Here is a 14,653-nt window from a genome sequence, read left to right on the forward strand (position 1 = left end):
GTGGGCGGCTGCTTCCGAGTCCACAGCAGAACCCAGTTCTCAACAACCTTTATGCTGGGATGCTCGACTGTGCAGATGCTTTGTCGCCTTAGAGCTTTAAGTCATTCCATGTGGCACTTTTAAATGAAGGTTAAATTGTCCCCTGTGGTTTAAATGTTTCTGACCCAGCTACGTCGTTGGTAGTCTTTGCTTGTTAAACAACGTAGCAGAGATTTTAGTAGCGGCGTGTTAAGGTGGAATCCTCACAGAGCACCTCTCAGTAACTGTAAAACTGATTTAATCTACAAGTAACTATATGTTTATCAATTTCATCTAAATGTGTTAAACCCCTGGATTATTTTTACCAGCCAAAACTGTACTGAGTGCCAATGCGTTCAGGGTGGTTGTAGACCCACAGTTCAACCAGCAGATGTAGACAAATACTACATTTTAATGTGAAGTCTGAGGCCACGCTGTTTGCTGCCTGAAGAAGGAGAGGAGCGATGGATAGAATTGACTCACAAATTATCCAGAGATTTTGGAGGACCAATTTGCAGAGTTTCAATCTTAAAATAGTTTATTGTTTATGCACATTAAGAGTAGTGAAATGTCCTGGCATTTTTTCACATACTTGGCCAAGAAAGCCGATTCAGATACTCTGATGTCATACTATCAACTTAAAGTACGTAATGCAGTGGATACTTTAGAAAAGCTAGCTAATGGACCAATTACTCGTCAGCGGGGGTCGTTGGTTGGAGAGATATGTCAGTACGGTAGACAGTCCAGCGGGAGGGAATGGGAGAGAAAGAGAGAGAGAGAGAGAGAGAGAGAGAGAGAGAGAGAGAGAGAGAGAGAGAGAGAGAGAGAGAGAGAGAGAGAGATGGGCTGAACAACTCAAGGTTACACTGAAAGATGTCAGCACTGACTAACTGGCACACTGTGATGTACAGTCAGTTTCACTCACAGTTATCTGTCAGCTCAGCTGGTAGAGAAAGAGTGTCAATGGTTCAAGGGTTCTGTTTCCTTCTGTCAACCCTCAGAGGGCCGTTTTCTAAACATCAGTCACAACTAAGTCCAAACTGTACATAAGTTGTCAGTGTGATGAAAAAAAAACATTTGAGCAGCATTCCTAACTTGGGAAGTGAGTCATATCTCATCAGAAATGTATCACAGATAGTGATGTAACACTGATGATGTTCAACTTTTTCCATCATCTTTTGGAAGATAAGCAGAATAATTGTTTAATCTGTGTATCCATAAACACCAGTAGAATCCGATTTAAGAATCTAACTCTCTTTAATGCTTTGCTTCTCCATACAAACATGTCAATCACGTTTCAATCAATTGAGAAGTTTAGTCACACTACTATAATCTTCCACAGTCTGAAGAAGGCTTTGATTGAGACTGACTATGAGCAAAAATATATAATACAACTGCGAAAGTACCGTAAGTACAGTTTTGATCATACTTTACCATCAAATTTGAAACTATTCCAATATATTCCACTACTTTACTAGCAGTAGTACCACAGTGTACAGTACTGATGTTAAGGTCCTTTACCTCGATAAAAGTTGTATACTTATGATTCATCGATTCATAAGTAAAAAAACTAAAATATTATCAAAACTGTGTGTGTCAGTGTCCTCCTTTAGTTTGAAGAACCCATAAATGCACTAACATGTGAGAAACAGCAGCTTTCATTGCAGATGCCACAAAGGATTTCTAACCTCTAGGGGGCAGAAGGATCCTAATCCATATGTCACAACATCGTGCTTTGAGGTGCCTGAAAACATTTAAAACAAAACGTGTTTTAGTTTTGTCATTAAAGGGGCATTTCAGCAATGCTATTTTACATTCACATAAAGTTGTGGGACCTGTGGGATTAATACAAGTTAAACATTACTGCAGAGTTTGAGATATGAATCTTTCAAACTCAAAACTCAAAGACTCTGCTTACTCTTTTTATTCAACTTCACAATTAACACGTGTTAGGTACCATTGTGAGATAAGTAATGAAACCAGGTTGGAAAGAAGAGTTTCAAGTCTGTATCATAGTTGAGTGTAGTCAGAAATAATGCACTTAACCAGATCTAAGAGGGACGCCACTATGCACTCTGACGTCACTGAAGTAGGGAGAAAAGTGGTCAGCAAAAACAAGATTTTATGGGGGTCTTCAGTGATATTTCCTAGATTTCCATTTGAATGTATCAAGGTTTTTTTGAAGCTTTTATTCCAACCTGTAGGCCTTTTGATAATCTGTGTCAAAATGTCCATGTTTCCAATACGCTGTGAACATGGCACTGTTTCGATGCATATACATTTTTTTTTATAAATCTGTCTATTTACTGCATATAGACATTTTTATGTGTTGTACAATACAATAGAAGTATTAATAAAGTATTATGAACGAGTGCATGATCTTTGGTTTCAACTCTTTGTAAAGCACGTGTTAAAAAAATATTTGTAAGAAATAATCATTTTTTGGTGCCCGTTATCACTTTTAACATCCTGTTCCTGTATGATTGCTTCATTCAAATCTATCTGTAATATCAAAACTCTTGATTCAAATGTTTGATTTTGAATTAGAAATGCTGTTGTGTCCTTACATCATAATAGTTCAATTCCATACAGAATAGTAGCTAGATGCTTTTTGCTTGACAGACATATCACTGGCGGCATCTCATGCTCAATGCACAGAAAATAATCTCCAAGAATAGCTAACCACCCTAGATTGAAAAGTAGGACGTGTGGTGGTGTGATTCTACAAAGGATCATCCTCCTTCATTTTCTGCAAGGACTTCATTTCATAGTACGCATTGACAAATGGGATCTTCTATGCTGTTACCTTGGAAACAGGCATGTATCTGGTCCCTGTGTTGCGAAGCAGCTGCAAAATCTTTCTTTATGTGCATTGTGTCGACAGTAAAGCAGCACGGCTCCAACGGACACTGATGTGTAATTTCAGTTGCACTGCAGAGGGGATGCTCGGTGGTTACGAGCATAAAGCCTCAAACTGAATCTGTGAAATACATTTACCTGTTCATGTGCTGGTGGAGATTCAGAGGAGCCCCCAGCAGCACCCAAGGATTCAGCAGTGACCGTGCAGAAGTATAAATGGATTATACAACTGATGTAGTATCACTTCATCACCTTCGTCACTATCGTTGCCATCCCAGCAGAACTATGGAGCGCTCTTCTTCTTCTACGTGTTTGTGAGGCCTTGACGCTGATCTACTTCAAGATCAAGTTGTACAGTAATGTTAATGTTCTTTCTACATTATGGATGTTGTATAAAACACCTCCGTCCATCCAATGAAAAGAACACAAACAAGCAGTCGTTATATTAATATATGTTTATTTCTTCTCCATTTTTATTATCATTATGTTTCATTTTCATACTTGCAAATCTTACAGGTCCTTTGTGCATCGACCCATTATCACGGCACACATACATCGGCACAACAAGATTGTTCAGAAATAGATAAATTCTAATCACACTTTAATAGCACACAATTTCATAACTTTTGCAAGGACTAGGGAAAGACGTAACAATAACAAATTAGATCATTTTTTTCCTCTACTGAAATCAGAATTTGTTGTATAATGGGCCAAAAATAAAACATAATAGTAACATGGACATTATGAATTCTCAAATAAACAAAGCATAAATAAAAAGGAAATCAAACGATGAGATATAACCATAAGATGTGCAGCAGTCGAATAGAGCTCTGATGAATGTGATGAGTTTTGCCATTAAGGTGCCTTTGAAGCACAACACTTCCCCTAAAATGAAATAAAATAATCTCTATCTTTAAATAAGAAACTGCTGACAATATAAAAATACATGGCATTGTACTGTAGTTCATTAAATAAACCAACAATTCATATAGAAAATATTATATTGACGTGTATAAAAATATGCCTTACAACTTTTTGAAAAGTGTAACAGCCGTAAGCTTTTTGTCTGCCACTTGAGAACACACAGTCGACCACAGAATTCCAACATATTTACAAACAATCAACTAATAAGCGGTCAGAATGCCATTTTGACAAATAAAACAAAGAAGCATTCAGGACAATATTTGTATGACTAATTTTTTTTCTGACTTGACATATATATAAGATACTGTAAGATTCAAGCAGTACTTGATGGAAACATGTTACTCAAAAATAAATTAATAGAAAAGAAATGTTTTGTCAATTAGGTATGTTGATATCAGTGTATCTTTGGAGAGAGGGAGAGAGGACGGTGAGGGAGACACATTGTTTTAAACCTTTTGTGTCACATCACCTGCGTAACAGTATTTCAGCCCACTGAGATCAGAACAAACACAGGCAGTGTCAGCTATCCTAAAGTCAAAAGTCAAACAAAAATCTACCAGAAAGCCAGGACAATAGCCGGGGGAATATAGAGATCATTCGGAGTAACACCGCTTGGATCACTGAGGCAGTTCACGGAGCGTTAATGTGAGCATGCAGCATGTCACCAGACGACGCAGAGAACGCTGCTGCAACTGTTGAACATTCAGGCAGATGTTATTGTGGCTGCTGCTGGACTGTGTGTGTGTGTGTGTGCGTGTGTGTGTGTGTCTTTCTTCTAGGGAGGACATGAACATCAACTTGTGTGTATTTTCCATAGGAAGTGGTTTATCCCTGCTACCTTCTGTGCAGGCAGTGTCTAGCATATGCTTAAGCCACCCCCTCTCCCTGTGCTCCTGCTCCTCCACCATCACCTCCTCCTCCTCCTCCTCCTCCACCTCCTCCTCTTCCTCCAGGCTCCGAGCAATAGAACAGACTCATCCCTCACTCCCCATCGCATGGTAAAGTGCCATCTTCGCTGGCACGTGAGGGCACGGGCGTGCCGAGTTCATCCACACACCAGCAGTGGCCACGCTGCATGCCCTTGGAGGAGCGGCACTGTGTGACATTAAAAGACAGAGGGGGAGATTTTGAAAGGAAAGGAGGGCGGAGATTGAGTGGGGGAGTCGGATAGGTGGTGAGAGAGGAAGAGGAAGAAAAGGACTTGTCATCATAGCGCAGTACTGATTCTCTGAGCTCCCAGCTGAGCGGCTCAGGGAGAGGGAAGTGTCAGTTATTCTCAGCCCCTATGGTCACAGGCAGATCTGTGGATGCACCGAACGGAAAGCTGCAGTGGAGTTGCAGCAAAGACACATTTTTTCCACCACATAACAGCCAATAAAGTTCACATGTTTAATGACATTTCAGGTGATTGTACCTGCTTTTTCCTGTAGAAGCCACGAGTGTCACAGTTGGGTATATAGATGTCACGGTCAGACTGGAAGATTGTCAGCTCGAGACCCCTCAGGACACTATTGAGAAGCTTGCGGCAGGGTGCCTGCAAACACCAACGCACAGCGTGACTTCAAATATCACCAGCGGCGAAGATAGAGGACCTGTCTTCATCTAATGATCCGCCCTCAGGTGATTGTTGGCAGAAATCATCTTTGATTACAGCCCATGTCGATGTGAACCATAAAGCATTTAACATGGGGATGCAGCATTAGAGCTGGAAGCAGTGAATATGTATATTTATATCAGATGTCACATATTGTGTGCGATTATATAACCATATTGTTACACAATGCTTTGGTTTTTCAGGTCACTGAATGGTTTGTGAAAGTGACTGTGCGTTTTTTTGTCATAATTTGGGAAATTCATGTGTGTCATCTTCAACAAATATTCAACCGCTGTTGTTCCCGTCACGACATTAAAATGCTGCGGATCACCCAGCTTGCAAAGTCAGAAATGTGTGGCGGCAGCGGCCAACTTGAAACTTTCCTGATTCACATCATGCTCAATTAGTTCTGCCGCATAGCAGCACACACATCATGCACCACAATGCATGGCTTCAGGGCAGTGTGTGTACATGCCACTGCAACACCCCAAACAGCAGAGAATCTATGGTTATAAATCTCTAAAATACAACACAGCTCAATGCACAACCCTCTCCATCACCTAAGAAGGATATTAACATTACATTTCTTGTTGTATAAAATTACTTGTTCATTTAGGATTTTTGGTCATTTAGGTGACGGTCCATTATCATTGCTTATTAAAGACTGTAAAATAAGAGCATGAACTTACTTTTTCAATGTCACCACTGTGTGAAGGATGGGGTCCTGAGAGGAAACGACACACAAGCATGAGAATGTGACATTAAACCAGCCGTTAACATCAAGCTACATCCGATGTCACATTTCACAAAATAAACTGCACATGTAATATTTAGACTGGTATCTCTACACACTACACTACTAAGCAGTCACTCAGATGGGATCAATCTGAGATGGTCATTCAAACAGAGACCGAATTTCCATCCGTATGTTTCCTTTTTAGATAGTTCATCGCAATATCTTCGTTTGAACAGTAGATGGAGATCACTGCAATGAAAAGCATCTTGATCAGGATGTAGGTGACAGCGTGACAGTTTCATATTAAAATCAAAATTCTCTACAAAGAGGCTGACTTGTGAGACAGATCATTGGCGCGCACACTCTCATTCAATTGGATGATATAGATAACACTGTACAAACCATATTAACGAAGGAATATGCATTTTCACTTATGCACTGTTGCAACACCCGTGAACATAAGCTCCTTGTTTGAAGTGATTTGCCATTATCTCTCATCAACAAATCGCTGTGCTTTTACATTATGGCCGTAATGCCAATCGTCATTTTTATCCCGCTGAGTCCAGAGACGCTGCTGAGCAGTATTGGATGCTTGAGGTCGGCATTTACATCTGTAGTGCACAAACGCATTCAGGCTTAAATGTCACACACTAATTGGCCTCTCTTTCTGTTGGTGAATGACACAGCATCACATGCGATTGAGGAGACACTGTAAATGCAATATGTGTGGCGTCGTTGCCACTGCACTTGTCTAGCCGTACCTGCCGAGTCCATGCATGTGTCTCTGTAGATGCATGCGTGTAAGTGTGCACACATGATTTCAAGCACGTGCATATGTGTGTGCGTGTGTTGGCATAATCAGTATCTTACCTGTGGGGTGGGGCCTCTCTGTGGGACTTGTTCTGCTGTGCTTGGCGCAAATGCCCCTTCCCTGCAACAGAGCCTGGAGGGGGCTGTGCTCTCTTGGTGGTGGAACACAGCGGAGCCCCTTGGCACAGCTCAGGGTGTACACACCACAGGGCTCTCCCTGGGCCAAGACTGACGTGCTGCCGGCAACATTATGGTTCCTGGGAGGCCGACCTGCCCCCAGTGGATCCCTGCAGGAGGGACAGACCTTGAAGGGGCCAAAGCGGTTTGCCCCGGCCCATGATCCGCAGTGAGCGATCAGCAACAAAACAACGGTTGTTAAGTTAGAAAGGATAGGCATTTTCTGTCCAGGTCTAAGGTTCTCCACTCTGTCACTGTCTCTCAGTTAAATTTGGCTGATGCTATTTCTGGATGTATATTTCTCCCTCTCTCTCTCTCTCTCTCTCTCTCTCTCTCTCCTTTCTTCAGTCTTCTTCCCGTTTCTATACAGTGGCTTTCCTTGGTGCTTTGCCGGTTGAGTCCCCTGCAGTGCCAGAGGAGACAAATGGAGATCGAGAGAGACACAGCAGAGCACCAGCTTTTAAAGATCTGAAAGGCGGTGATAGAGAGTGAGGGAGAGAGTCAGGGAGAGAGAGAGAGAGACAGAGAGAGCATAGTTATGACACCTTCAGGGGCTGGGACTCAGAGAGAGAGAGAGAGAGAGAGAGAGAGAGAGAAGGAGGTGGCAGGGAGGGAGAGAGCAAGTGGGGGGTGGATTATGTTCCTTTCAGAAATGATCAAAATCTCTCCACCCTTTCCTGTTATACACTAACACATTCATCGGGTCCTTCTTCTTTCACTCATGCTTTACATCACACATTCTTAAACAGTTGTAGTCATTTTTGGCTTTTTGCACTTTATTCCAGTGTCATAGACCTTTCTGGAATAATGTTTGCCATGGTAACAAATACAAATATATATGTGCGTCCTTCAGCGTCGCCACTGCAATTCCATTTGCCACAAGAGACCCACAGCCGTGTAATTTCTCCACGTTGGATTCTTTAAAGAATAAACCATGGAGCAAGATGTAATGATACACCTGAGTCTTTTTTTGTCGAAGAACAAGAACAGATTTCAGAGTTCAGAGAATGTTTAATTGATGAGTTGTGGGCCAAATATATCAACGGGGAAAAGATAGTGATCTCCTGAATGCACTTAATATATTGCCCAATATAAGGGTAGCCTTACTTTATGTATCACCACTGTGGCTCGGCATAACCAAATCACTGCTGTGTCAGATATGTAATGCTAACCCTGCTCTTTAAAGACGCTAATCCAGTAAACCTCTGTTACAGCAGCCCTAATATGTGAACGTTCCTCAGAGACCATATAACATTTTGGAGTGTGAAGGCAATGAGGCATTTTCAGTCACCAGTTGTTTGAATTGTAAGATTAATCATCCGGATAATTAGGACTCACTTTTGTAGGAATGTCGACTAGCCCGAGCCAAATTGCTGATAATGCAATCCATCGCTCCACTCAGCCAGTTAGGATGTTCTACACAGATGCCATCTTGAAAAGAATCACTGCTACATCCACTTGTCTACTCAACACACCACTTAGTCTGTCAGGTCATCTCTGCTCTGTGTACTCTAGTGTTGAAGTTATTTTGTAATTGAATGATGTCATTATACTAAATTATACATGCATACTTCATTGGACTACGAAGTATTCTCCAATAACCAATTCTGAATACTGTTAAAGTATTTGCTGTTATTGAAGCTTTTGAGAGAGAGATTTTTTTAAAGAGGATTTCTTCTGTTATAACTACAATGAAACTTACTTACTTACAACATACTTACTCTACTATCCACTCAGCCTATTATGGCGCCTCAGAACAAAGCGGAATAGGTAAATTCCAGGATTTACATAAAACCAAAATTTGCCTTGCCATCAGCAGCCTGTTGTTCTGATTAATCTTGGCAGCGAGGACTGAAATCACCTGCCATTGGCTCGCAAGCTAGTCGGTTTCCACACATCAAGAAAATGTTCCAAGACACACGGCAGACCAACTAGGGCTCTCTTTTCCAATTCACCCGTAGATTCTTAATTTTCTCTCCTCTTGTTGAGAAGTATTGAGCTTCTGTTAATCTGTTGAAATTTCAGTTGAGGATCGTGTAACCAGTTAGGAAATGAAACTACAGTGTTTCTATGTTTCCATTTTTGTATATTAACAAGTCATAATACAGTTATAATATATAATTGTTGGTTAGGATATAATATATCATATTTTTTTAAGGATTTTTCACGTTGATTGCCACTTAATATTTTGATTGCTTGGAAAGTTTCTCGTCATATTGGACCCAAAGTCGCACAGAAAATCTAAGAGCCAGGATTGGCTGGAAGCTTGTCACCATTTCTCAAAACTCGACCCAATTGGCCAAATCCGAATCGAGAATGTGACGTCACTTTGATGCGCCGAACTCTAGTTTACAAAGTTTTTTATAAGCTATGAAGAGCTTGATAAGCAGAAAGTGAGTTTCCGTCATTTTAGCCGCAAGAATACCGGTAAGCGATGGACTTATTGTTAATAAAACGTGTAATAAATCATTGTTCTGTGCTCCATTTCCCGAACACTCAGCGTTTTTGCTAAGCACCGAACCAAAGCTTCAAAGCCTAGAAGACATCACGCCAGCTGCTACCGTTGCAAACCTACGTGTAGACTAACTTAACCTCTCGTCACCAACTGACCAGACCAATGGATGCTTTTCCTTAAATAGATGTGTTTGGTTAACACGAAGCCACGAGCCGTAGCGACGGTCAACTGCCCGAGCATTCATGCTAGCTTGAGTTCAGCTAGCCTCCATCGTTAGCACAGCTCCCATCTGGCTAAACTCGGCACCCTTGGATGTAAACACTGGCACGCCCACCCTGCCCTCGCTGCGGCATTTTGACGTTTTCCTATTTTGATAATGGTTCGGTGTATTCCCAATAGATAGTGAGAAAAATGAGTTTTGAAGTGAGGGGGAGACGCGGCGTGTACGTTCGACCTGGTTTCCTTTTCCTTCGCTAATTAACGTTAGTTAACGTTACATCATCCAACGTTGCTGAACGACGTCACAAATTAGAACCATACAAACCAATGACGGTCGATGTTGCACGTGAGTGGGAGAGCAAGATAGTGTGTGCAAATGCGTCTTTCATTGGCACATGAGTTAACATGATCCCCTCTTGCATTTTTATTTATTCCGTTATTCACGTTTTATTGGCAGCCAGCATGTGAAACAAAACAAATACTCTCACAGATAATACCAGGTGGGCAAGGACAGAAACGATACGTCAGTTAATGAATATGTTGTACAACGTACAAATGGTTTAAGGTCTTACTAGCTTATCTTAAAGAAATACAGTAAAAAATAATGTCACATAGTACTACATCACATTCTGGTTTTATACATGTTGTATTTGTTTAAGTTGAGGATTACAACGATGGTGGTGTACAGAAGAACAGTAAACCTCAAAAGAGAGAAAGGAAAGCTCGTAGTGCCATGTAAAAATGTTATATTAACATTTTTTACATTGATGGTTGTAACAGAATGTGTTTATCAGTTCTTTACCATCTTCAGTTATTTGGCGGGAAAACCCCCCCAAATATTCCCTAGTTTCATTTTGCTAATTGCGAACTGTGTATTTGCAGCATGAAATGCTTTCCTTTAGTCGAACGCTTCCCTGTCCTTTACTTTTAATCTGAGGGTCTTGGCTTTAGGAAGTCTGTCCCTTCACACAAGTAGCAATGGGACATGAATACAAAGAGCTGTCAGAATTCAACTCCAGTAGTAGTGAGGAAAAACACAGGACATGAATATAATAAAATGACTAATTGGTGTTCTTCGTTCAGATGGATGACATCAACGTACTGCACCACAGATGCCTCCTGAATCTGAGACGTCGGATCAGAGATATTGGGGATGGGCGCCCTGCACAGGAACGATGCATGAGGTTGCAGAAGGAGGGAGACACACTCAGGTTGGTTCCTCTGCCGACTCCTTGGCATCCTTTTTATTTCTTTAACAAGGTCTGTGTCGTCTTCGCTACGACTGATCGGATTGGCCTCTGAGAGTATTTTGATAGTTTGCAGAACTCATCTCAAAATCTTCAAAATCTTAATGTGTGTGTTTGGGGAAGGGATAGGGTGTTAATATAACTGACCAACAATGGTGGTGAAGGGAAGGCAGACAGATTGAGGGGCATAGTTTTTGTTAGCATTTGTTTTGTCCTTTGGCTTACAACAGAAACACTGTCCACAGAGGCTTGCTTCTAGGTCAGCATTACATTACATTACATTACAGGTCATTTAACATGATAGGCACAGTAGTTTTCTCTAACATCTACACTTTCCCAACTGAAATAAATGTAATTAGTTTGAGGTTAGTTTAGTTTGTTTAACTCTAAACCTAAAATATCCTCACTGTACCCATCTATCTAGTTCCTTTAAGTGTGAATGTGCTTCCTTCTTTTAAAGTTGGCATTTCATCTAGTTCCTCAATGCCGTGTAATACACTAAACACATTGCATTTCTAATACAAACCTTCAGAAGCTTCAGTCGTTCTCAGAAAAATCGTTTTTTGTCCTTTTCAGTTTCCCAACAAAAAAAATCCCATCCCTTTATAAAGTAGGTGGACATCATACTTGTTGTAAAAAAAGTAACATCCAATTGTTACGTCCATGTCATATAATTTATCGTCATCATGCTAAAGAGCACATTATTTAATTGTCCTATACTGTTGATAATGGGAACCTATTATATCCGGTGCATTTGATTATACAGTCAGTGCTTCGACCGTCGTCAGATGTTGTTTTTCCTGATGTGTTTCTGATTGTACATACAGAAGTCGTACCTATTAGAAGTCACCTATTGTCGACCTGTCATTTCTTCTCTTTAGTTACCAAGGGAACTCTGAAGAGGTCGGTTGCTATGTGGCAGGGCGTCCTTTATCAAAAGGAAATTGCTACTTTGAGGTAAGGCTCACTGACGGTGATGCTGTAGATTAGCATCTGACACTGTTATTCTAACTATGTTGACCTGACTGTCGAAGATGTATTTCTCATTCACCTACTGTCTTACGTTTATCCACTTTTTTGGATACAAGGTCATTAGAAAATAAGCAGCGTCTTTTTGCATAGTTATTCATTTGGAATTGTCGGAGGGGGGGGATTTTTCACAATGTGATAGGCGTTCCACATACCATCGTCCCTGTGTGTGTCCAAGATTCCTTTACCATCCAGCCAGCAATTCCATCCCCTGGAATCCCATGGCTGACCATTTTCTCAACTTCATATTAAATTCTGACTGCCCTGAGCTGCATCGGAATGAGGGAGAGGGTGTGTATGTGTTAGGTGGTATCTTTGAGCACAAAGATTAGCCTAACACACTATTTTTCTGCAGACTGGCAGCAGAAGAATCTATCGGACATCCGTAAAGCAAATCTGCGTCAGACCGTTCTAACGGTTCTCACAGAAGAGCATGAGGCAAAATATATTTTGATGTTGATTTAGCACAGGAAGGTAGCAAAAGATAATCATAAATAAGGTGTAGGGGGCTGCAGTGTGTTATTTCTGACCCAGCTTGTTTGTCAAGGGTGTGCGTCAGAACAGGCCGTGTGACGTGTGTTTACGAGAAGTCAGGTGAGGCAGACGTACTTCCTCATCGGGATATTTAAGCGTCAGAAGGAAGCGTTAGGGCTGTACGTTATCCTGCGAACCTGCGTCATTCTGAGCCGCAAATAGAGCCAGACAAGACCGTGCAGCATCAGCGCAAATGATTTCCTTCTTCCACTATTCTTTTCTTCTTTTTCTTTTGGAACAAGAAGCACCAATGAAGACAGATGTCGAAACATTTCAGATCTGCTTCAGTACGATTATAAACAGGTTGACAATGTGCTTTGACATTATTCATCGTGACTGTGAGGTGTCCCAAACTCGTGCCAGATGTGACCGTTTCCATTAAATCTGATTCTCATCTGGCCATGATGTCCCTCCCTCTCCATCTCCAGCAGGATAATCTTAATGACGATAACAGTGTTTATTTTTCAATGAGAATCCCCTTTGGGTAATGCCCGGACCAAAATATACCATGCTCCTGAGTCTTATTCTGTATTATCCTCCACTGTGTGACGCACATACTTTCATTCCACAGATATCTATAAACATTTCGATGTGTTTGTGCTGGTAAAGGTCAGGCTTCTTTTGAAATATACGTCACTGCTGCCCGTGTGTTGCTTTCTTGTTCTACTATCATAAGGAATTCACTTCACATCGTGTATCATCTGTTCCAGCTGAACATCTGCAGCATTAATAGGATGGTTTGAAAAATGACCGTCACATCGCCATTGTTATTCTTTTTTTGTAACTTATCTGTATCAGCCATGGTATTCAAACAGTTGACATGTTGGAGTTAGGCGCGGCCGAGGCCAATCGTGGCGAATAAGTACATTTACTATTCATTTTTTAACTATTCAATTCAATTTGATTATTCATCGTAGGAACGAGCATTGCTATCGGCAGATAATTAATAGCAAAGATTTACTAGATTTTGCAATGTGTCGCTCGCTTAACTTTCCGTCTACAGAAAGGAGATAAAAAGGCCTGTGCTATGATATTAATGCTAAGTGCTAAAACGCTTACAAGCAATATAAATTGGTTAACAGCAGCAATGTTACCACAAGCATGGCTGTGTTTCATCAAAGTACAATCATTTGATTTAGTTCAAACACGTTCAGGAATGCATTTAAAATGCCGGACTGAGAAGGAATCGGACCTGGAATGTTTAAAAGCGGTTTGATTTCACACGCGGCGTCATGCAGGCGCAGCCATTTGGGGATCTTTGCTGAAGAGGGAGGTAGTGAAGGAGTGAGGAAGGGGAGAAAGAAATGCAAGGAATGAAGGAAAGAGCTCATGTTTAGTTTATTTATAGAGAACGTTCAAATGGAACATAAATTCAATGTTAATATACAAATATAATACATAAGAATGCAGACTCCTTGACTTCCCTTCTTCCATCATCTGGATAAAATAATTGTATTTTTGTATTAAATAGTTGCTAGATGTACTAGTTTTACTTGCCTCTAGTAATCGGGTAAGTCATATAGTTGAGCCCTGGTTATGTATACCAGCACATCTCTACTCTTTTAAGCCCGTGAAGGGAGTCCAATTTCAGGGATTCAGGTGAGATCCACACCGACCAGACGGACTGAGGTCAAAAATTAAAAAGATTTTCTCTTTGGAGGGGCTTCTTTTCCTGAGTGTTTCCCATAACGTATGAACTGAGCTTTGATTTTTAGATCAACTGTACATTTATTCATACGCTTTTCATGTAACACACATAGGTTAGTAAGATCGCTCACAGTTCTCTCTGGTTGTGACGATCATTTCGACCAGCTAATTGGTGCCTCAGTTGTAGTTACATAGTTTTCTCTCTCTCTCTCTCTCTCTCTCTTTGTAGGTGACGATAGTGGACACAGGGGTCAGGGGTACCATTGCCGTGGGCCTAGTGCCCAACTTCTACAGGCTGGACCACCAGCCTGGCTGGCTGCCACACTCTGTAGCTTACCATGCTGACAACGGCAAGTAAGTCCAACCACAGTCTTATGTACTCGCTACGGTGCAGCTCTGGTTTC

At 41.2% G+C, this 14,653-nt stretch overlaps 2 protein-coding genes across 2 annotated transcripts in view; one reads left to right on the forward strand and one right to left on the reverse strand.

Annotated features, from left to right (window-relative positions):
• Nucleotides 1–3,317: 3,317 nt before the first annotated feature.
• LOC120829010 (insulin-like growth factor-binding protein 6) lies at nt 3,318–7,625 on the reverse strand. Its single transcript, XM_040192731.2, has 4 exons — nt 7,002–7,625; nt 6,085–6,119; nt 5,216–5,335; nt 3,318–4,896 (listed from the first exon to the last, which is right to left on the reverse strand). Exons 1-4 carry the CDS (start codon nt 7,336–7,338, stop codon nt 4,783–4,785), a joined length of 606 nt encoding a protein of 201 aa, XP_040048665.1. The 5' UTR covers nt 7,339–7,625; the 3' UTR covers nt 3,318–4,782.
• Nucleotides 7,626–9,369: 1,744 nt separating this feature from the next.
• Nucleotides 9,370–14,653, forward strand: part of LOC120829009 (SPRY domain-containing protein 3) — a 35,386-nt gene continuing 30,102 nt past the window's right edge. Inside the window, exons 1-4 of the mRNA XM_040192729.2 lie at nt 9,370–9,545; nt 10,876–11,003; nt 11,921–11,996; nt 14,479–14,603. Of these exons, the coding sequence (XP_040048663.2) occupies nt 10,876–11,003; nt 11,921–11,996; nt 14,479–14,603 (329 nt within the window). The 5' untranslated portion in view covers nt 9,370–9,545. The remainder of the gene's footprint in view (nt 9,546–10,875; nt 11,004–11,920; nt 11,997–14,478; nt 14,604–14,653) is intronic.

The sequence above is a fragment of the Gasterosteus aculeatus genome, chromosome 2 (assembly GCF_964276395.1).
Source record: "Gasterosteus aculeatus chromosome 2, fGasAcu3.hap1.1, whole genome shotgun sequence".
Lineage (NCBI taxonomy): Eukaryota > Metazoa > Chordata > Actinopteri > Perciformes > Gasterosteidae > Gasterosteus > Gasterosteus aculeatus.

What these genes read in the sequence shown, in the direction of transcription:
- LOC120829010 (XM_040192731.2), bottom strand. Translation starts at nt 7,338, where the DNA reads ATGCCTATCCTTTCTAACTTAACAACCGTTGTTTTGTTGCTGATCGCT. An exon ending in ACAGTGGTGACATTGAAAAA is followed by an intron (nt 5,336 to 6,084) that starts GTAAGTTCATGC and finishes TGGTGTTTGCAG; the next exon opens with GCACCCTGCCGCAAGCTTCT. An exon ending in GCTTCTACAGGAAAAAGCAG is followed by an intron (nt 4,897 to 5,215) that starts GTACAATCACCT and finishes AATGTCACACAG; the next exon opens with TGCCGCTCCTCCAAGGGCAT.